We start from the raw sequence: 21,656 nt of genomic DNA on the forward strand, positions 1-21,656 counted from the left end.
GAATTTCTACATGCACGTGTATGTCAAACCTATAAAATCATACAGGGATTTTGTCGAAAGATATGGTTTAGCACTAAAACATAGAATAAAATTATAATTTATATCAACAATGTAAAACTGATATTTTTTTTTCAAAATGGGCTAGTAGTATTGATATGGACCAAAATTTAGTATGCAATGTTACAAATCTTCTGAATCTGTTTTAACACACAAACCAAATACTACAAAATGTTAGAAAGACACAATTGCTTTAAATATGTCCATGTTTTATGTATTGCTTTAAATATGTCCATGTTTTATCTATTGCTTTAAACATGTCCATGTTTCATATATTGCTTTAAATATGTCCATGTTTCATATATTGCTTTAAATATGTCCATGTTTCATGTATTGCTTTAAATATGTCCATGTTTCATATATTGCTTTAAATATGTCCATGTTTCATCTATTGCTTTAAATATGTCCATGTTTTATATATTGCTTTAAATATGTCCATGTTTCATCTATTGCTTTAAATATGTCCATGTTTCATGTATTGCTTTAAATATGTCCATGTTTCATGTATTGCTTTAAATATGTCCATGTTTCATGTATTGCTTTAAATATGTCCATGTTTCATGTATTGCTTTAAATATGTCCATGTTTCATGTATTGCTTTAAATATGTCCATGTTTCATGTTTTGCTTTAAATATGTCCATGTTTCATGTATTGCTTTAAATATGTCCATGTTTCATGTTTTGCTTTAAATATGTCCATGTTTCATGTATTGCTTTAAATATGTCCATGTTTCATATATTGCTTTAAATATGTCCATGTTTCATATATTGCTTTAAATATGTCCATGTTTCATGTATTGCTTTAAATATGTCCATGTTTCATATATTGCTTTAAATATGTCCATGTTTTATATATTGCTTTAACATTTGTTTATGGTTATCATATAGACACATTCATAAGCATTTAGAAAAGCAGAGTGCATTTACCCTACCAATGCATCCGGTCCTTGCTCCCAGTTTTTAGGTTGCTCAATTATTTTAGTTTCTTTTTGTACATGTAATTGTGGTTATTTCATTTTCTTTGATGGTGTATCTATTTTCTCTGTCTAGGCTTAATCCTTGGAATATATAAATATTTTCTTTTGATTTCTGCTAAAATTTTGGTTCCCTTGATTACTCATTCATTCACCCAATTTATAGAGTTGGGACTAAAAATGTTAATGATAAAACTTTTTATACATACTTTGAGAATGCTAAGAACTGGAACACAATCTCATTACACTGCAGCGTGTCCTGTTCTTCTTTGATTAAGTCAACTTGGACAGGGATGTTTGGGTCAACAACCTCAGGAGCCTCATTATTACGATCCATGATAGGTGAGAAACCAGCTGAGTATAGTCTAGCATAAGCAGCCCTGGATAAACCCTGGGCTCTGTTAAAGAAAAAAAAATGGAGTATTATTTTCCAATTTTTTGGTACAATATTGTTAAAAAAATAAAATCTGATTGGTTTGGTAATTTGTAGATTAACTTTACCAAAAAAAAAAATCCTTGCACTTCATATGATTCTCATTTGTAAAACTTCTGGATATAAAGACATGAGTATGAGTTACTCCTTTGTATGAAATCTTACATTAAAACTACAGCTGAATTCCATAGCACTGAGCAAAAGAATATGACAGCAATGAAAAACAAAAAGGACCTAACTCTCCCATCCTCACAAATTTTCTACAAACTTGTGGATATGGTGGGTGATATTTACCATTATCATGATTATAACTATCTTTGGTTGCAATTTTACTGTTAAATCTATAAAATAAGAATCTTGGAGACAGTTATGATACCTGTCAGGCTGAGGTAACTGCATCATAATGGGAGTATGAGCTGGACGGAAGGCTTGTTCACTGATCTCTGGTCCCGGGGGAGGTACGACTGTAGGCTGAAAACATGAAATTTTGCTTGAAAGACTTACTATTTAAGGTGTATTTGGCACATTATACAATTTAAATGAAAAAAAAAACAAAAACACAGCTAAAATTATATTGAGAGGTCAAATTTAGTTGAAATGCACAATGGAAAAATGGCGGGAACATTTTCCCTATATAAGCAGTAAAAAAATATGTACATGTATGTCACAGAAGGTTCAGGATAAATTTAAATAGCTTTTTGGCTGTTTCCAGGAGGAACTGAATATATTTGAGGCAAAATAGACCAAATTGCAAAAAATTTTGAGCCACACCATGCAAATATTTTCTTCAAAGAACATTTCAGTACAAATTCATGAACGACAGCAAAATTAAAACTACCCAAAAGTGGATTTATAGCATAAACCACAAAAAAAAAGACAGCATGGAAATTTCCCAGTTACAGTATTTTACTTTTATACAATCTTAAAGATTAATTAATCTCTTACAGGTCTTTGTTGTGCATCATAAGCAGGTCCCTGCATCCACGGCATATACAGACCTGGCTGCTGCCCATACATGGGAGGTACCTGTGCAGGCATTTGTGGTGGCATCCCTTGTGGGTAGTAAGACTGTGCCATTACAGGGGGAACCTGCAAAGATGCCTGGCTTGGGTACTGTCTGAAAGTTCAATAAAACAATTGTTTTACATTTTTGTATATTGATCAAATAATGTGCAAAATTGAAACACATAGAATGAGATTTTAACATTCAAAATATCAAGTCTTTTATCATGTTCACATCAGCTGTTTACAAATTTATAACTCAACACAACCAGTCTCTGAACCATAAAGTACCTAACATCTATTATTAAATATTCATTAAATATGAAAAAGTTATGACAATTACTGTAATTTGAGTCATTCACCTGAAATATGGAATGGAGAAAAACAATATCATTAAAGACAGATTGTTCTCTCAATTCTTTTCTTCCCACTAGCATACTAACACACAAATAAAATGGACATTTCACAGTATTTTTCACTGCTCAAGAACAAATCACTCAAACTAATTGGGCATTTGATAAAAAAATAAACTCAGTAAACAAATCTTTTTTTTTTTTGGAAAATGCACTTTTGTTTTAGTTTAAAAAAAAAGTATTGATAAATTAATGAAAATATGCATCATTCTTGAGCAATTTAAGCAAAGTATAAATGTATGCTTACTAGCAGTCTCTGGAAGATGAAAACAATGCATGGAAATGAAGGTGATGAAATCATATGAATGAATGCATAAAGTATAAAAATGATAAAATAAATGATTAATGAATGATTTACAGATATTTATAACATTTCAACACACCATACATAACGTGTGTTCTTAAAAAAAAAACTTGATTGTGTGTGAATACATGTGTTACATAATGCTATACTTGTGATAAACATGTTTAACTTCAAGCATGCTTGTGTGCAAAACAAAATTGATCAATCTGAATACCACTAACAGTAACGCTAATATTTTTGATCATCAGAAAGTGGACAGAAATTGATCAAGGGAATCATTAAAGGAAGAAAATTTTGATAATTAAACTTTTTAAAGACAATTAAAAAGAATTAAATTTGTACATGACAACTGCAAAAGTTTTTACCAATACTATAAACGTATTAATTTTTGCAGATTCTGTCAATGGAACATATTACAAGTTATTAATTTTTGCTGTTTTTAAAAAATATTAGCGTTACACAATGTAAAAAATCAATTTTATAAATACTACATGTATTTTCCGCACTATTCAGTACACTGAACGATAGTGAATTTGTATGTTTACAGTAACCCTCTTTACTTAATATAATGAACAGATTAAATAAACAAATGTAAAATAAAACATCTGAACTCTTATTTATAATTATAAGGATGATAATATGTTATGTCTGATGAAAATTTGTCAAATCTACTTCTCTTTGAATCCTTGTTCCCTTGATTTCCCAATCAAAATGCTGACCAGTTAAGTGGTTCTGATCTAGTGTAGGAATGGGTAGATTTACCAATGATATTTGAATTTAAATTGATGAAATATATGTATGAAAGACCTTCTGATTTTTTTCAAAACATTACAACTCATCACTGGTTTAACAATGTCTTGTTCTTATTTCCAACTTGATTTTGGTCAGCTGAGAAAAAACTGAAAAAAAATTGGAAAAGAGCTGAAACAGAGGTTTGTCTTGTAAACATATCATTTTTAAGTTGCTAATACAAAATCCAGCACACTTTGATTTTAATATTTCTGAGTTGAGGAAAATCATATAAATTTAACCAATTGAAGTCCTCCTACCTTTAACCTATTTTTTTTCCTATAAAGAAATTGGTTGGAAAATTCACAAAACTTTCTAAACAACAGACCAAGTTTTAGGTTACTACCATAAACCTACAGAACCAGTGACAAACAGAATGGTGAATACCATGACCAATGAAAATGTGTTTTCTGCTTAATGAAGTGATAGATGCAATAGTGATTGAACAATATTGCACTAATTGTTAAATTTGTAATCCCTTTCAATGACAAATGATAGAATGGAATTATGAATATCCTTAATGATATGATACATACATGGTATCCTAACACAACTAGTGCAGAGATGTCTGGGAAGTCACAATGAATGAGGAACAATAGAATGAATGTTTTATCTGGAGTCCATAGACTGTGGAGTTTGATATGCCCACACTATGTTGTGTTTAGATTACCACTGACTTTATAGTACCACGTTTATTGTGTCTTCCAAAACAGCAATACTTTCATTGTGTCACTCTGGTTGTGTTAGGAAACCCGATGTGAGATATTTTCTTTTAAAAATGAAATGACACCTTTTGAATCCAATGATATGAAATGAGACAATGATTTTATGGAATAACAGTTTAAAATATATTCAAAATGTGTTTCTATATATAGTGTATATGTGGGGAAAAAATTTAAGAGTTAAACAAAAGAAGAAATTTTTTTGGTATATAATTAAATGACATAAAATAATGAAACAAAATATATACAATGTATTTGTTAGTCCACACTAAACAAAACTTAAAATTTGGTAGGATATTGGCAATATTTTATAGTATGTAAAAATATGGTTGTAACAATATGTACCCAATGCATTAAAAAAAAAAAAACATGTTATTCAAGTGTACCTAAATTTAAAAAGTCATGAAAAAAAAAAGGAAAATTTTTATCTTAAACAAAACAAGTCTAACACTTAGAAGAAATTTTTCCTTATATGTCTGGTATAAAATATTCAAAATTGGTTAAAAAAAACTTATGCGAAAGTCTATTTTTGGATATTAAGGTATATCTATTTGATTTTGTCCCTTTGGAGTTTCAGAGGGCTATTTTCAGTCTAAACAAAGGACATAAGCCCTTGCCTTAAATGCTTCAAAAAAAAAAAAAAAAAAAAGATTTGCCTATTTAAACCAACACACTGTTAGGCAACACATAAGGATATCATTTTAGGCAGTATCACATGCTAAATTTAGAAGCACACAGTGGGGATATCTTACTCTCCAATATGGGATCCACTTGATATGCTTAAATGTCCCATTCCACTGTAAAAGTACATGAAATAAATAATAAAGTAATGTATTGTTATTCCATGTCCAAGCTTGTCGTCAGTTCATAGTCAACATACAAGTATTTTGGTTTGTGTGAATATCATTTCTCTCCAAATGTATATGAATGCATTTATGTATACGAATGCATTTATCATGTTAAACATTTGACTTTGGACACCAAAGTACAATCACCATTTCACAAGCCATTCTGCTCTATTTGAATCTGATCTTTAATAGTTTTCATGTCATTGTAGGTATTGTAGCAAATAAAGTATGTTAACGCCAAATACTGTATAAGTTTTAATTTTTGCGGATTCTGTCAAGTGAACATATTTGCGAGTTTCATTTTTTTCGCGGTCTCAAAATAATGATTAGTGTTATATAGTGTTAAAAATCAATTTCCTGTGTACTATTTTTCATGGTTTTCTGTCCACCGCAAAAATAGCGAAAATTAGTATGTTCACAGTAGTTGTTTATAACACTGCAATATCTATGCTCAAGATCATTAAGGTATCTGGGACTGTGTCAGGGGAAAGATCCAGAGATTCTGAAAAGGGGGGAGGAGGTGGACCAAATGGTTAAAAAAAAATGGGTCCAGGATTATGTTTGCAATGAATTAACAAAATTATCCAACAAAAGGGGTGGGTCCAACCCTAGAATGCCCTGTATCCTCACCAGCATACACATACAGAAGGGACATTTCTTGGACAGACAATAAGAAAATTACTATTTGGCTGGGAATCACCAGCAAGCTGAACCAGGTAAGTATATCAGGTAAATAGAGCTAATACATGTATGTATATTTTGACAACATATTTAAAAATGACTGAAAATTGTTTCCAATAGATTTAATTTTATTGAAAAATATATAAAACATACATAGTGCATGTGATAACGAAATTATTGCCAAAACCAAGTACCTATAGTCTGGTCATACACGATATGCCTATGGAATGTACATACAAGATATGCATATGATCTAGACTATACATGTACATGTATACCAAATACATGTATCAGCCAGAACTCCTTATTTTCAACATAAACCTTGTAGTTACATTTAACGTTGTAATGCTGGCAATATCAGGAACTACATGTATATTTGCATGTAACCATGCCACATTTTTTACACCTGCCCCAAGTCAAGAATTTCTGGCATCTGAATGTCTTGTTTCGTTTTCACCTTCAGTTTATTTTTATGTTACTTGAATTTACAGGGGCAACTCTTTGTGTGTGTATAATGATGGTTTGAGGACAGCTCCAGCCTGTCCTGTGGTAAAAGGACATTCTTGTCATTCACTCTAAACCCAACATTGAGTGGCCTTCAGCTGACATTTTTCATCCTGCTGGGGTTGTTGTCTCTTTGACATATACACCATACCTATTCTTGTTATATTATAAAAAAATGAGAAGACCCAAAACACCTTTAGCTTTGCAAAAAAAAAAAAAAATCATAGTAATGAATAAAAAATATATTGAAGAGAAACTTACATAAAGAATATAAATCCCTGTAAAGGTTGATTAATATCAACTTAAAAAATTTTGTCTAAATAAATGATGAAAACTGATCCATAACTTTATGTCAACATAAACATTAACATGTGTTTAAACAAAAGACTAAATTAGCTAACTTAATCTAACTTTAAACTATCACAACGATCATACTTTTGTCTAAATTTCATCAGTCTTCTAAAGTTAAAAAAAAAACAACCTGTGTTTAATAAATAATAATAAACTATAAATAGCTTTGTACTTCTACACTACATTCAGCTTAAATAGTTCTTTCTTTTTTTTGTGGGAATAACCTTTGCACCCTGACCTTTTAAAAGGGTTTCAATTATTATCAAATTTAAGTCCATACACCAGCATGGCAACAGCAGCAATTGATTAAGATAACCACAAAATATAGCCTAAAATATCTTGTCTGTCTGTCTGTTCCATTTGAATTTTAAATAATTAATTATACACTATAGCTGACAATTTTCATGACAAGAAAATTAAACATGAGTGAAAAGATTTTTTAGATTTGTAATGTTTCACCTTTAAACTTCAAATGAAGGCTTAGCAGTTTTATTCTAGGGGTCAAATTTGATTCTTTTTTTTAAGTAACTAGATTCTTTAATTTGAATACAAATATCCAAAATGTGAAAGAATGGATTTGGTTCAGACATATAACTAATTTAAAACAACTCGGCTATATGTTAATGCTTAGTACTTATAGCTTGAAACTAAAAAAAAAATCATTCAAATACAAGATCACATAAGAATCATGCAAAAAATGATGTCCATAATTTTGTCTTCTTTCTCAGCCTTAATACAATCAGTATGCTCTCTTAGATAATTGCTAACAGGTTTAATTTAAGAAGGAGAATTAGAGAAAATATTGTCTGGTTATAAAGTGATCAGTAGTAAAAAAAAATTGGAAGAATTTTTTTTTTTGACAAACTTTATCCTTAAGTGTTTTGACAAAATTTCCTTTCTTTCCCAACAATAGATATAACTTATTGGCATTTTATCATTGGGTTGTGTAGAAAAAGACCAAAAATGAAAAATTAATAACTTTTTTTCCAGATTTGCATGATCCTTAGGTAGGTCTGTACTTATACTATGCTTAGAAAAATGAAACAGACACAGACACTCAAGTCTTACCCTTTTTTCTCCTTAACTTCTCTGAATAACAATTAAAAATCTTATCACAAAATGCTACAATTTCTATACTAAACAGTATACTTCTTGCTGTCTTTACCAAATGAACTTTACTGAATCTGATTTCATCATATATATATACCAATTCTCAAACATTTTTTAATTCTAAATCAACTCAACTATTATCTAATCAGTTTGGCAGCCCTAGTTTTCAAAATTCATTTCTCCACTGATAATGCAGCCGACTAGAATGTAATGAAATCATAAATTTGAGGGAAATCTTGTGTGTGTGGTTTTTTTTTATGAAACTAGCTGGGCCATTGAAAACTATCTCTAAAAGATTGTAAATGAATCAAATATTCTAAAAAAAAGTCACATGCATTATGCAAGCTAATAGGACATGCTCTAAAATCTAGTCAAAGGGAGAGTACTCATTTTAAATTTATAGCATGGATAGCAGGTAGAACTAAAATTCCTGAAATTCTAATATTAGTTGGATATCTTGAATGTTAACTGTTCCATCCAAAGGAAAACAGGACCATGCAACTATCAGCTGTTTTTAGTATATATTATGAAACTCCTCAGATAAAGAAACATCAAAACCATAGAAAATTTAGAAGGAAAGATATTAGGTAGTTTTAATAATGAAATTTCCTTAGAACTATTCCAGTAAAACATCCCTGAAGGGGGTGGGTGGAATGCCAATTAAATATTTCAACCTTGAATGGGGGTATTTCTGATAGTTTACACAATTTAATGCATTGCAAAGATGAAATTAATTCTCTTGGTGTACCCCTTATGACTTGTAGCATTCCACCTCTTCAAGGAAATTTCACTGTAATAGCCCTTAACATTTAATGTTCTAATTCAAATAGAACTGATCAAAAATGCATCTGCTTAAGCTTTTTAAAAAAGTATCTCAGAAAACTAGAACAGAGGCAATAAATATTTAAATGAAAATAAAGAAGAAAACTTTTAAAATACATGTCTACAAGTATCCCCCTTTTTTCATATGAAAAATTAAAAAAATATTAAATTTTGTTCCTATTACAAGAGTAACATAAAAACACCTTATCCAATATGAAAGAAGCTGAACAAGACTAAATATAGAACTAGGAAGTGTGAACTATTACCCTGGATAAAATCTGTAGAAAATATAGCATTGTCAAGGTCACTTGAAAATCTTAAATACCCTACATGTATCTACTTCTATGGACTTTAACACCCCCCACAATGAACCAAAGTATTTATGGTTCCACAACATCTAAAATTCAGATTATTATAACAATTCAATTACTTAGAAAAATATATACATAAAACTATACTATAACATAAATTTTGGAAAGTACATGTTCATTAAAGGTATCTACAAGTATCATGATGTGAACCAATACTCCACAAAATAAACAATGCTAACCTCAAAATGAGGTATACTGTACAGACACAAAGACCATAAATGTAAATGATGATTAAATCTTTTGGAAGTTCATACCATAAATTCCCATAAAAGTACAAGTATTTAAAAAAAAAACAGGATCAGATATACATGTATTTTAAAAAATAATGGATTCAATACATACTTGACAGCTCTCCCAGAAGGAGGTTTTTTACTGCTATCAGGACTTGGCAGGGCCTCACTCCCTTCATCACTCTTTATTGAAGGCATTGAACCTGGTAATAATCCACCTAAAACAGGAACCTGAAGGGTAGTTCCATCCTAAAAATAGAATTTACTAACCTATTTACATATTGTAAACTACTACCATTTACTTAGTTTAATCATCATGTTCAACAAGACAAAATTTAGCCAAGTTCATATGGATGTTTGTTGGTCATGCTCAGTCGTTTCTACTGAGTGACCCCCACTTTTCTTTTCATAATTTCATTAAACACACCTTGAAATTTTATTTGAGAAGTTTAAATGAAATTCTTATTTTTTTCTTCTAATATTGTCTGGCAAAAAGATCTTAAAAGATTTCACAACTCATTGAAATCCTTGTTATTCTTAGATATACCAGTGAACATTCTAAAGCTTATTTTCTATAATGACAAATATGAGTCTTATGCTAACCTGATTTGACAAGGCCAAGAAACATATCGGATATTGGTCTTAAAGCAAAGCAAAATCAGATCAGATTTATCTAAACCATAAAGAAATAGATTTTCCTCTTTTTCTGATTGGTCGCAATTGGACTTTAGTATTAACACATGATTAAATTATTCCAATTTCAAAACCCACAGAACTTTTGACTTCCCTTCAGTAAGTATGCACAATGTAAACAAAATATCAGATTATAACTTATGATATTACAAAAATTGATTCTCTTTAAATAAGCAATTCGTAGCCATATGTCCCCTGCCATACAAAAAAAGTTGAAGCACAAAAGTCATATAACTCCTGCAAAATTTGTCAAAATCAAAATGGCGGCGTAATATAATCAAGTACAAACGGTGATTAATGATCCTACAAAATTCAAACAAAAGTCGTCCGGCAGATTCAAAATAGTTGCATCCACAAATTTGACTAAACATAAACACTTGGTGGCATGGACGGACATTGGTATTTCTATGCCCCCTATCACATAACGGCAAGGAACAACAAATATCTATTGTAACCAGTCTAACGAAAAAAACTGAAAATGACAGGAATCAGAAACATACAGTATCACATTTCCAGAAGAAGTTGACAGCTCCGCCAGCACTTTTCCCAGCGATGGAATCTTGCATGTATGTGTTTGGTAGTTTGAATGCTAAGCTTTCGTTAGGGTTGGGAGAAATTCCTCCCATCAATGGTACACTGATCTGGTCTTGGTGTGAATGTTGTAAGGGGTTCCAGGCTCCCCATCTCAGGGTGACAGTACGGGTACTGCCACGGTTGATACTGCCAGTCAGCTGTAAAATATTATGTACTTGTTAATTGTAATGTATTATACAGCAAAACGCCAGTATTAGTTATTAGAATAAATATCAAATGTGGGCAATGCTCAATAAAATGTTACCAAAATTTCCCCGTTTGATATGGGGACCCCTACAAAGTCCATGTCTTGCAATTTAAAGCCAACAAGTGCACAGATATATAATAAAGATTTTGTGAAGGTGACATTAAATTCCAATGGTGTAAAATAAGTGACGGGTACCCATATTCACAAAAAGCAAATTCCTTGTCATGCTATGGAAACACTCCCCCCTCCACAAAAAAAAACCTGAAATAGAAGGTGCACATCTTCATTATTAATAAATTCATGGTGAAATTTGCATTAAATTCTACTTTTCTCAAAATCACAATAAATAATGAATGCAATAAAATCTGAAGATACAATTTTACCATTATCCACACAACTAAATCATGATCTAGATACTGTAAAGTGGGAAATTTTGAACCATCTTTTTTTCACGGTTTTCAATCTATTTTAGTGCAGCCTAAAATTCACGATCTTTCTGCAAGTAATATTATTATATTCAAAGAAAAAGATTCATAGTAGTTTTAATTTTGCTTTACGGCTCTTACTACATAAAAAGCAAAATAAAACTGCTGCCAAAAGTTATCAGTCTACACTACTCACCCTCCTTTCCTCTTGAGATATGGGTTCACCAATAACATACTCCAGAGTAAACACCAGGGCTAACATAGGATCCATCAATAAGTCTGTTATTTCTATTTTGTTCTTTAGAACGAGGAATGTTCCTTCCCTGTATAATATTAGAAAGTACTCAGACTAGATTTTACAAAGCCAAAAAAAAAGAAGTGAAAATTGAAGGTTAACAAAAGGTAAAAAAGATATAAAACTGTAACATGGGTCAGCTAATACAGATTTGAAAAAGTGAAATTCCATTTTTAAAGTAGAAGAAAATCATGTCTGAATACTACTTTCAGTTTATAATGGCTTCAAGGAATGCTAATTTAACATTATGATGAACGTGAGTGAAGTTCACCACTTTAGGTTAGGTTTCTAAAATTTTTACATTTTAAACATCAAACTCATAAAAACTACTAGTAATTAAAAAAAAATTCATGATCAATATGACCAATAGAAATTCCTAATTTAGAAAAGTCTTACCTATAAAAAAAATAATGCCAAAGTACCATATAAACTACAGAAATAATCAATGAAGTTTTATACACATGTGCATTGTTCTATTAACAAATCGTGACAGCAGATAGTGGTAAAAGAGCCTAATCACACAAAAAGAAAACACTATTTTATTTTATTTTACTTTATTGTAGCTTTTAAAACCACTTTTATTTTTTCAGTTATTATTTCTCTCACTTAGATGTTCAATATAAAAGGGAACCAGCTGAACAGAAGTAATCTTTCATCTCAATTATGAATTTTAACATAAAACTCACAGAATTCAGTTTTATTTCTTGTACAGAAACAGTCATATAACCAGTCTTACACTTCTTGACACGTTCATGTTTCCCATTTTAGCGTTCGTGCATCGTTTATCATGGGTTTAAATATCGTTTTGCATTCATTAAAATGCAGATAAATACATTATAGAAGTGTCCGTTTAAATGCACGATAGAAGCACTCGCTTATTTTTGTACTTAGATTATTTCCTTGATTTAACTGTCATTTTTATTTTTTTGCTATTATTAATTTATATAATTTCATTATTTTTATTTTCTTTTCTTTTCTGTCTTCATTATAAGTCAATATTATTATTTTTCATTGTTCGTCTATCGTGTTTATAAGCATTCGTCTATCGTGTCTTTAAATCCATGCTAGAAGCGTTCGTTTAAACACACGCTGGGAGCATTTGTTTCTCATGCGTTTGGTGAGCATTTAGCGTGCTTTTGGGTATCGTGCGTGCTGGAAACCTAAACTTCTCAAGGAGTGTAGTTATTCATTTGGCTGTTCTACTTTTGAGATAAATATTATACAGATCGTACATGAAATTGGTACTTTGGAAGAGTAATCGTTCTTGATTTGGTTTCATTTGGTTGATTTTAGTGGGAGATGCATGTTTTTCTAAAAAGTGCAGATCTCAATGCAGAAATGATTATCGTTAAGTGAAAACATAGCATATGTAGACTGAAAAAGCACTGTTTGTTTGGTGGGTTTTTCTACACCATGAACCACTTTGCCATTGGCATTGTCTGAATTTTATGTGGACTAGTACTCAACACTTGGTGCAAGTTACTGAAACCACCTAATTGTACTAATGGCACCTGCTATGGTGTATCACACCCTTACCCAGCTGTGCCAGAAGCCATCCTGAATGATGATGACAAGTATTTCTGACTCCTTCTCATACTAGGACTAGCCTGTGGCTTTAGGTGCCTATTTCCCTCACTCCACAAATCAAGGTGGTGTAACTCTGGTTTAGAGAGATAACTCCAGCCATTGTGTACACCTATCTGCAATAAAAAAAAATAATCATTTAAATTAAAAATCTGAAATGCTGCAGTAGACATAATTATATAACTTTGCATTAAGGAATATTAGTATGTAACACTTCAAAGGAATGAGAAAGTAATGATCCTAGCAAAAATCACACTTCGAAATGTTTTATTTGAAGTGTTTACTAATTAAAACTAATGTAAGTGAAGTGAGCAATAACTTTTAAAATGACATGCTTTCATTCATTTCAAAATGAAACACAGAAAACAATGTAAAGTGAAACCAGTCTACACCAAACCTTCTATGGACTGAAGTATTTGTTTGTATTAAGCAAGCGATTGGTTTAAACAGGTACAAAATGTACAGAAATTTGTACGTACGGATTTTGAGAGATGTCTGATTTAAACAGGTTTTGTGTATATCACAGGGTTGGTTTATACAGTTTTCACTGTATATTAAAAGTACTTTAGTTGTAATTTAAGTACTTCTCAATCTGAGAGTCTGGCAAAATGTGTATAAGGTATGGCACATGAAGAAAAAATACACAGAGATTTTATTGCATTATCCAAATATTTATACCTCATAACCTCAAGAAATTACTGTCTAAGTGTTGTAAAGTATGCCTTTTTAAGATATTGATAGGTCAAACTTAGTTGAAATGCACCATGGATAAATGGTGGGGAAATTTTCCAAACTTTTTCCTAATATAAGCACCCAAAAAATATCTGTCACCAATGCTTCAGGATTAATTCAAATAGCTTCTCTTTTTTTTCTAGGTGTATTTGAGGCAAAATAGACCAAATTGAGAAAAATGATGAGCTACTCATTGCCTGATTCTTGCACAGAATGATACTTAAGTATTCAATAATCTGATTTGATCAAGTTACTGATTGACATGATATTCATTTTAAATGTTCACTTTTGAACAAATTTATAGTTAAATGACAATCAAGCAATTTATTCAAATGTTGAAATGTATTCTACCACAGTAAAGAATCAACTTTAAACACATCATTTTCTGAAATATATTTCAAAAATCATTTCTAAATACAAACCAGTAGTCTTCTCTCTACAATGGACACTTGATTTCCTGACTGGCGGTTTTCTCTATTTCTCCTGTCTTCATTTAACAAGGCACATAACTCTTCCTCAAACTTCTCCACTGAGGGAGGTAGATGAACATTGAGTCCTTCGATACTTGCCACAACCTGTTTTTGGAGTTTTGGCTTTTTGAGTCGGTCTTTTCCTACAAATTTATCTTATTTATATTTTTTGTTTCAATTTTATAGGTTGGTAACGATTGCTCCATTAAAACATAAAAAGGACTAAGGGAAAGCAATTTTTGTATGTCAACTCTTCAAATGGACAATGACTAAATCAATGTCCACAGCATAATTAATGGAGTTCAGATATATTTGCTGTAATTAAATTCATCTTTAAACTTTCTTTTCTTTTTTCAGCTATAAACAGAGATGATTTTACAAGGTGAATAAACAAAGCGGATATTGGCAAAATCAGAGAAATATACAATAAAAAAAGAATCATAACAGTATTCTTTTAATACCTGCAGTTGTGCCTTCCTGAAGACCAGGGATGAGATCGTTACTGCCAACCATTACATTCTCAGGTAAAACTGACATGGCATACAGCATAGACTTATGGGTAGCTATACTACATTGTAGTACACAGTCTGTTATGGGCTTCATCATGTCATTGTCTAAACAAGGGGGAGACAGTCAAATTAAATTCATAGTAACTTAAGGAAACAGGGTTTTGTGAATTTTTTTAGTACTGTATACTGTGTACTAGAGCCTACTGAACACTGTTTTCTATAGAAAAATGAATAATGGAAGATTTTTATTGCAATATGTTATGTGATTGGAGGAAAAAACAAATTTTTAAGGCAAAAATGAGCCTGCTGATTGGGAAAAGAATACGAATACTGTTTAGAACTAGGAAATAGACCCTTATGTGTTAAGTTGGTGAGCATGCTCAATATACACTTCCGCAAGGTAGGGCTCGGGTAGAACAAAAGAATTTTCCTCGCAGAAGTGTTTATGGAGCATGCTCGCGCATGCTCATCTACTAGCCCACTGTTAGCACAAAAGGGTCTATTGCGATTATGATCAAAACTGCTATGTACTGGCCATACCCTTCTTCATATTTAAAGTATAAATATAATGTATGTGTATTTTCTTTATATGTTTCAATGTATCTTTTTTCCTTACAATATTTCATTGCTTTTTCAATCATGAAAAAAGCTTGAGCATGATAAAAGTGTTTTTTTTCTTTTTTTCCCATATACCTTTATTCAAAATTTTAAACATGAAAAGTCTCAAATGTCATTTTTCTTCTCAACAAACCTTCCAATGGTTCTTCCATGAGTAAAACAGCCCTTGGAGACCCATAATACATTTGTAGCCTGTAAAATAAAAGTCAAAATTAAATTTTATATACATGTACATGTAATTTATAATGTCAAATAAGAAGATAATCAATTTAAGGAGGTAGACCTAGGGTAAGGGACACAACTTTTACAAATCATTGGAACGTTTGTATTCAGCATTTTACATCAATCTCATGTAAGCATCAAAGTAACTTGGATTGATTTCATTCTGTTTCAAATAAAAGCTTGATATGCTTTGTTGAAATTCAATATGATACAAACATATTACTGATTTCAAGAGTTATGTCCCCTACCCTAGGTCTACCTCCTGAAAGAAAGGAATAGATTTGCTTTACTCCATATTATATGAGGACTCTAATGTTGCATAATTCTATTTCTCTATGTCTGTCCACATCTTAAATAATGTAATCCAACTTATTTCCATGATGTAATTTTTTTGCTAATTTCCTGAGCAAGAAAAAAATTGTAAAAATAAAGGTGTAGGGGCTATGACTATTGCCTAAAGTCATCAACTTTGTTTTAATTGCAGAATGTTGTCATTGTTTTTTATGTTCATTGTTATTCGTTTTATATTTTTTATATGAATTAATTGAAAGGTTTGGAACAATTACAGCTGATTAACGATAACAATTACAATTACCCCATCCCTGGTTGATTTTTGTCTTTTATGAATAGTTTCACATTATTTATTTTAGGGCCTTAAAATTACAGCTTGCTTTATGATGTGGGTTTTCCATTCATTGCTTGGAATTTGGTGGATGACTATCTTATTGGCAATCATACCATATCTCCTGTTTTTATACTTTGACCAACATTAATATCTCCTACCTTTGAACTGGAACTGTGCTTGACCTTGATGAGTCTGGTAAATCTTCATCAGTTTTAAACACACGTAGAATTGTCCATCCACAAGAGGTGTACTTTGTTTGGTCATTTTCATCCTGTACAACTGACAAAACCTCAACAAGGGCCACAACTCCTGTACTCTTAATCGACGTATGGAAGTACACATTCTACAAAATTTAAAAATTTAATTTGTTTTGAAGAAATACATACTGTAGACCAAACTAATCATGAAACATCATAAAAATATACAGAGAAGCAGAAAAGCATGAGTATTTACTGTAATTTTCCCCCACATACTTTAAGACGGTAAAAGACCATAGAACTATATTACAGGGCCATAAACTTTTGTCAAATTTCCATAATTACTGTCTAATTACAGTACATTTATACTGTAATTATCAGGGTGTATTAATTTTTGCTATTTTTATAGAATACCATGACAAATGGTCCTGTCCTGCCCACCAAAACTTACTTGATTATATCTTAGGTTTACTCTCTCCATCACCTTGGACACGGTTGAGTGGTCATGTCCATCAATACTTACTTGATTATATCTAAGTTTAGGTTTACTCTCTCCATCACCTTGAACACGGTTGAGTGGTCATGCCCATCAATACTTACTTGATTATATCTAAGTTTAGGTTTACTCTCTCCATCACCTTGGGCACGGTTGAGTGGTCATGCCCATCAATACTTACTTGATTATATCTAAGTTTAGGTTTACTCTCTCCATCACCTTGGGCACGGTTGAGTGGTCATGCCCATCAATACTTACATGATTATATCTAAGTTTAGGTTTACTCTCTCCATCACCTTGGACACGGTTGCAAATACTGTAATTATCAGGGTGTATTAATTTTTGCTATTTTTATAGAATACCATGACAAATGGTCCTGTCCTGCCCACCAAAACTTACTTGATTATATCTTAGGTTTACTCTCTCCATCACCTTGGACACGGTTGAGTGGTCATGCCCATCAATACTTACTTGATTATATCTAAGTTTAGGTTTAATCTCTCTTCCATCTTGGGCATGGTTGAGTGGTCCTGCCCATCAATACATATTTGATTATATCTTAGGCTTACTCTTTGCATCACCTTGGGCATGGTTGAGTGGTCCCGTCCTGCCCACCAATACTTACTTGATTATATCTAAGTTTTGGTTTACTCTCTCCACCACCTTGGGCATAGTTGAGTGGTCCTGCCCACCAATACTTACTTGATTATATCTTAGTTTTGGTTTACTCTCTCCACCACCCTGGGCATGGTTGAGTGGTCCTGCCCACTGTCTCCCAAGGAATGTTTTGTATGTTGTGTCATAGAGGGTGACTTTTAGTTGGTATACAGGCTGATGGGCTACATCAAGCTGAAAATTAAAGGAAATGACATAAAGCATATTTACTGATTATAGAAAGTTTAACACATAATATTAAATATAGATAATACACATATCGTTTTCATCTATTGATCACTGATCTTTCATGTTAAAAAACGGAAACATCTTTTAATAAACCTCTGATATTGATCTGAGTTAAAGAAACATCAACCACTTTGACATCAGACTTAAAATAATTCTAGAATCTTTTTACAAATAGATTTTCTCAGACATTAACACTGAGTTTTAGAGTACATATTTAAACAGACATCATTTTCCTATTTCTACATGTTCAAATGTACATTGTGGGTGTAATGTACATGCATGTGAGAAATGTACAAGCATCTAAGAAATGTACAAGCATGTAAGAAATGTACATTCTCATTTTCCTGATAAAGAATCAATATTGGTTAATCGCTTCAACATTTATATTTCAACATGTGTATACTAAATAAATTAAGTCTTTACTCAATTAAACCACCTGTCGTTAAAGAGAGGGGATGAAAGCATAAAAAAATTGTTAGAGTCCCTGGTTTTTCTTTGTTTTTTGTTTTGTTTTGTTTTTTGTTTTTTTGTGGGGGGGAGACCAAAAAAAAAATCCTTCCCTCCCTGGGCTTGGAAATAAGACTCTGAGACTTATGACACTTTGTAATAATGCTTATTTAGAGAGATCAGCTTAATGCCAGATCTTAATATGACAGTCCAGTCAGTCCCTATCTTCTGGTACTTACACTGTACAGTTAAACAATTCTCTAACACTTTATTATAACTGTAGAATACATATTGTAATAAATTCATGACAGTAGCTTTACCAAATGATCACTTTACATTTAAGACCCAATAAATACTAACATTACCATAGCAACCATCTCTCACTTCAATCTATTCCATAAACTCAACATTCTCAATTCCATTTGATTACACTATTGGTCTACCTAATTTACATGTAACTCTTTGTATGTAAAACTTAAAACTTTGTACAAAAATAAAACATACCAATACACATCCTCCAAATATCAAATAAATTTTCTTTATTGATAATCCTAAGTTCTCATTTGTTTCCATGCATTACCTTACACCATTAAGTACCAGTCTGTGTAAGAATCAGGCAATAGGTGGCACATCATTTTCCCAAATTTAGTCATTTTTGCCTAAAATATATTCAGTACATCTAGAAAACAACCAAAAAGCTATTTAAGTTCATCCTAAAGCATCTGTGATGTAGATATTTTTTGACTGTTTATATAGGAAAAAAGTGTGGGAAAGTTTTTCTGCCATTTTTCCGTAGTGCATTTCAACTAAATTTGACCTATCAATATCTTAAAAAGGCAAATTTTACACACACTTTGATGGTTATTTCTGGTGGTTATCAGGTGTAATTAATTGGTTAATGCAATAAAATATCTGCCTTTTTTCCTTCCTGAGCCACACCTTATATACATTTTGCCAGATTCTTAGACGGAGAAGTACTTAAATAGTTAGAGATTTAAGATTTTTAAGTAGATGAGAAAAGTAAACGGCAAACTTCTCAAAAAAGTCAGCTGAGTACAGTGCATGCACAGGCACGAGAGGAGTAATTAAATAACAAATTCATGACTAACCCCCCCCCTTTTTTATTCAAGTTTTGTCGATAGTCCACTTGAGGTTAACCAACAGTCCCAAAGAAGTTATATGGATAAAGTTCATTAAAGGTCCAGGACTTACCGGTGAGTAAATAAACTTTAATGGTCCTAGCCCAGAAATTGTTAGGTATGATACCTTGGACCACTACTTATTTGAGCCTTAAGCTGCAATGCATGACTTTTGTCGCTCCGATATTTTTATTGACGATTGCTACGCGTGACTATTGTTGTTTTTGGAAACCTGTTTTGTGCATATTTACTTTTTGTATGTCTCATGTCTTTGCCCATGAATTTACCCTCTTTGATAACCTCCATTCTCATTGGTACTTCAGTACTTTTGGATTAAATACATGACCACCAAAGCCAAAGCCTACAGCCTGCTGCGATAGAGATCTTATAATTCCTTAGTGAAATAGGGAAATAAAATGCCTCATTTTTTGCATGGATGAAACTAGGGTCACAGAAAGCTAAAATATGCATGTTCTTTTTTACTAAGTATGACCTCAGTCTAAGGAAGGCTAGCATGGACCTTTAGATATATTGCCCATTAAGCAATGTACATTGAAAATGGACCTTCTATACGAGTGCCACCCTTGAACCCTGGCATTTTTTTTTGAATTTCTTAGAAATAAACTTGAAACCAGATCCTTGTAAATCAGTTTTAATTTAGTATCTGAAGGGAAAGGGAATTTGAAAGGATTATCAGATTTCACAAAATTAAGACAATTACAAACTCTCAATTTTAACTTGTATTACTATTTCTATTGTTTAAACAAACCTTCACTTGGAAAGGTGGACATAATCCAAAAACTTCCTTCAGTGAAATTCTAAATGGGACATGTTCGTATTCTTCTGGATCATGTTGGTCCCATGGTGAATAACGATAGCAATGTAAACTTCGATGTATAGTGAAATCAAACATTTTAAATCAATGATAAGGAATAATTGAAACTTCCATATGTCTATATGTCATGTGGTTTTTGAGGAAAAAAATTGTTAACATGTACACTTTCCTGACGAATACTTTTCACATCACCATAGACAATTTCATTTTTGAAATATACATGTACATGTAACACCATGCTTAAGTGCCACTACTATATTTTTTGTGCAAAATTATTATCCTTTAATATACATGTACATCAAAAACCCATGATCCTTCATTAACCAATCTATCTCCAGTGCTTAGTACATGTATAGAGTCATCCTTTAGATGTGTTAAAGTACATTCATGTCTTTTGCACTAAGTCTATTCAATACAAATATTGAACATTCACCATCCTAAAATTTCAAGACAAATTCAAAACTTTCTCTATATCACCTTTCTTACCACTTTACAGCTTCATTAAAAAAATTGAATGCAACACATAAATCCAAATAAATTCATTACTTTCGGTCCAGTTAATTTTTCTTAAACATCATTTCAAGTGCAGCTTTCCATTTAGATCAACTTTAAAAAGAAAATCAAATGCTCTATGATCCATCATTTATTACAAAAGAAATTCTGGTATCAGGCAATCAACAAATCATTTCCAATGCAGCCTTTGAGAAAGAACTTTAAAGAGAATCATACGTTTTTAGATCAATTACTTGCCACAGACTACCAGGTAATTCCTGTTTCAGGCATTAACAAACCTTCTATCTATCATGGTACAATTACAGAGTCTAATTTTAGAACATATCCACAATAATAAATACAAATCGAGAACATCCCGTTTTTACCAATTAAATCCAAAGACAAATTACGTTACATCAATTAACAGCAATATCACCATTATAAAACAATAGTCAGAAGCTATCTATTTAAAAACTTCCAAATTTCCAAATTCAAGAATGTGTAGTAACATGGTTCAATTGGTTGCTACTCGAGGATAAAATCAAGATAATTTTCTCCATATGGTAATATCTCACTATATTT

General features: G+C 31.6%; 1 protein-coding gene across 10 annotated transcripts in view; it reads right to left on the reverse strand.

Annotated features, from left to right (window-relative positions):
* Nucleotides 1-21,656, reverse strand: part of LOC148601813 (nephrocystin-4-like) — a 48,796-nt gene that overhangs the window by 19,349 nt on the left and 7,791 nt on the right. For 3 of the 10 annotated variants that reach the window (XM_088555355.1, XM_088555360.1, XM_088555350.1), the window contains exons 2-15: nucleotides 17,961-18,107; nucleotides 16,724-16,908; nucleotides 15,852-15,910; nucleotides 15,053-15,205; nucleotides 14,544-14,734; nucleotides 13,342-13,505; nucleotides 11,707-11,833; nucleotides 10,805-11,035; nucleotides 9,724-9,860; nucleotides 8,147-8,167; nucleotides 5,447-5,491; nucleotides 2,410-2,581; nucleotides 1,841-1,935; nucleotides 1,241-1,429 (exon numbers count right to left, since the gene is read on the reverse strand). In XM_088555355.1, the coding sequence (XP_088411481.1) occupies nucleotides 1,241-1,429; nucleotides 1,841-1,935; nucleotides 2,410-2,581; nucleotides 5,447-5,491; nucleotides 8,147-8,167; nucleotides 9,724-9,860; nucleotides 10,805-11,035; nucleotides 11,707-11,833; nucleotides 13,342-13,505; nucleotides 14,544-14,734; nucleotides 15,053-15,205; nucleotides 15,852-15,910; nucleotides 16,724-16,908; nucleotides 17,961-18,107 (1,916 nt within the window). Of the gene's footprint in view, nucleotides 1-1,240; nucleotides 1,430-1,840; nucleotides 1,936-2,409; nucleotides 2,582-5,446; nucleotides 5,492-7,162; nucleotides 7,187-8,146; nucleotides 8,168-9,723; nucleotides 9,861-10,804; nucleotides 11,036-11,706; nucleotides 11,834-13,341; nucleotides 13,506-14,543; nucleotides 14,735-15,052; nucleotides 15,206-15,851; nucleotides 15,911-16,723; nucleotides 16,909-17,883; nucleotides 17,922-17,960; nucleotides 18,108-19,112; nucleotides 19,228-20,516; nucleotides 21,516-21,656 lie in introns of those variants that run through there. The other 7 variants (XM_088555352.1, XM_088555353.1, XM_088555359.1 and 4 more) reach the window with 7 other exon arrangements.

The sequence above is a fragment of the Perna viridis genome, chromosome 12 (assembly GCF_037379345.1).
Source record: "Perna viridis isolate PV_CMFRI_1.1 ecotype Kerala chromosome 12, ASM3737934v1, whole genome shotgun sequence".
In the NCBI taxonomy this organism is placed as follows: Eukaryota; Metazoa; Mollusca; class Bivalvia; order Mytilida; family Mytilidae; genus Perna; species Perna viridis.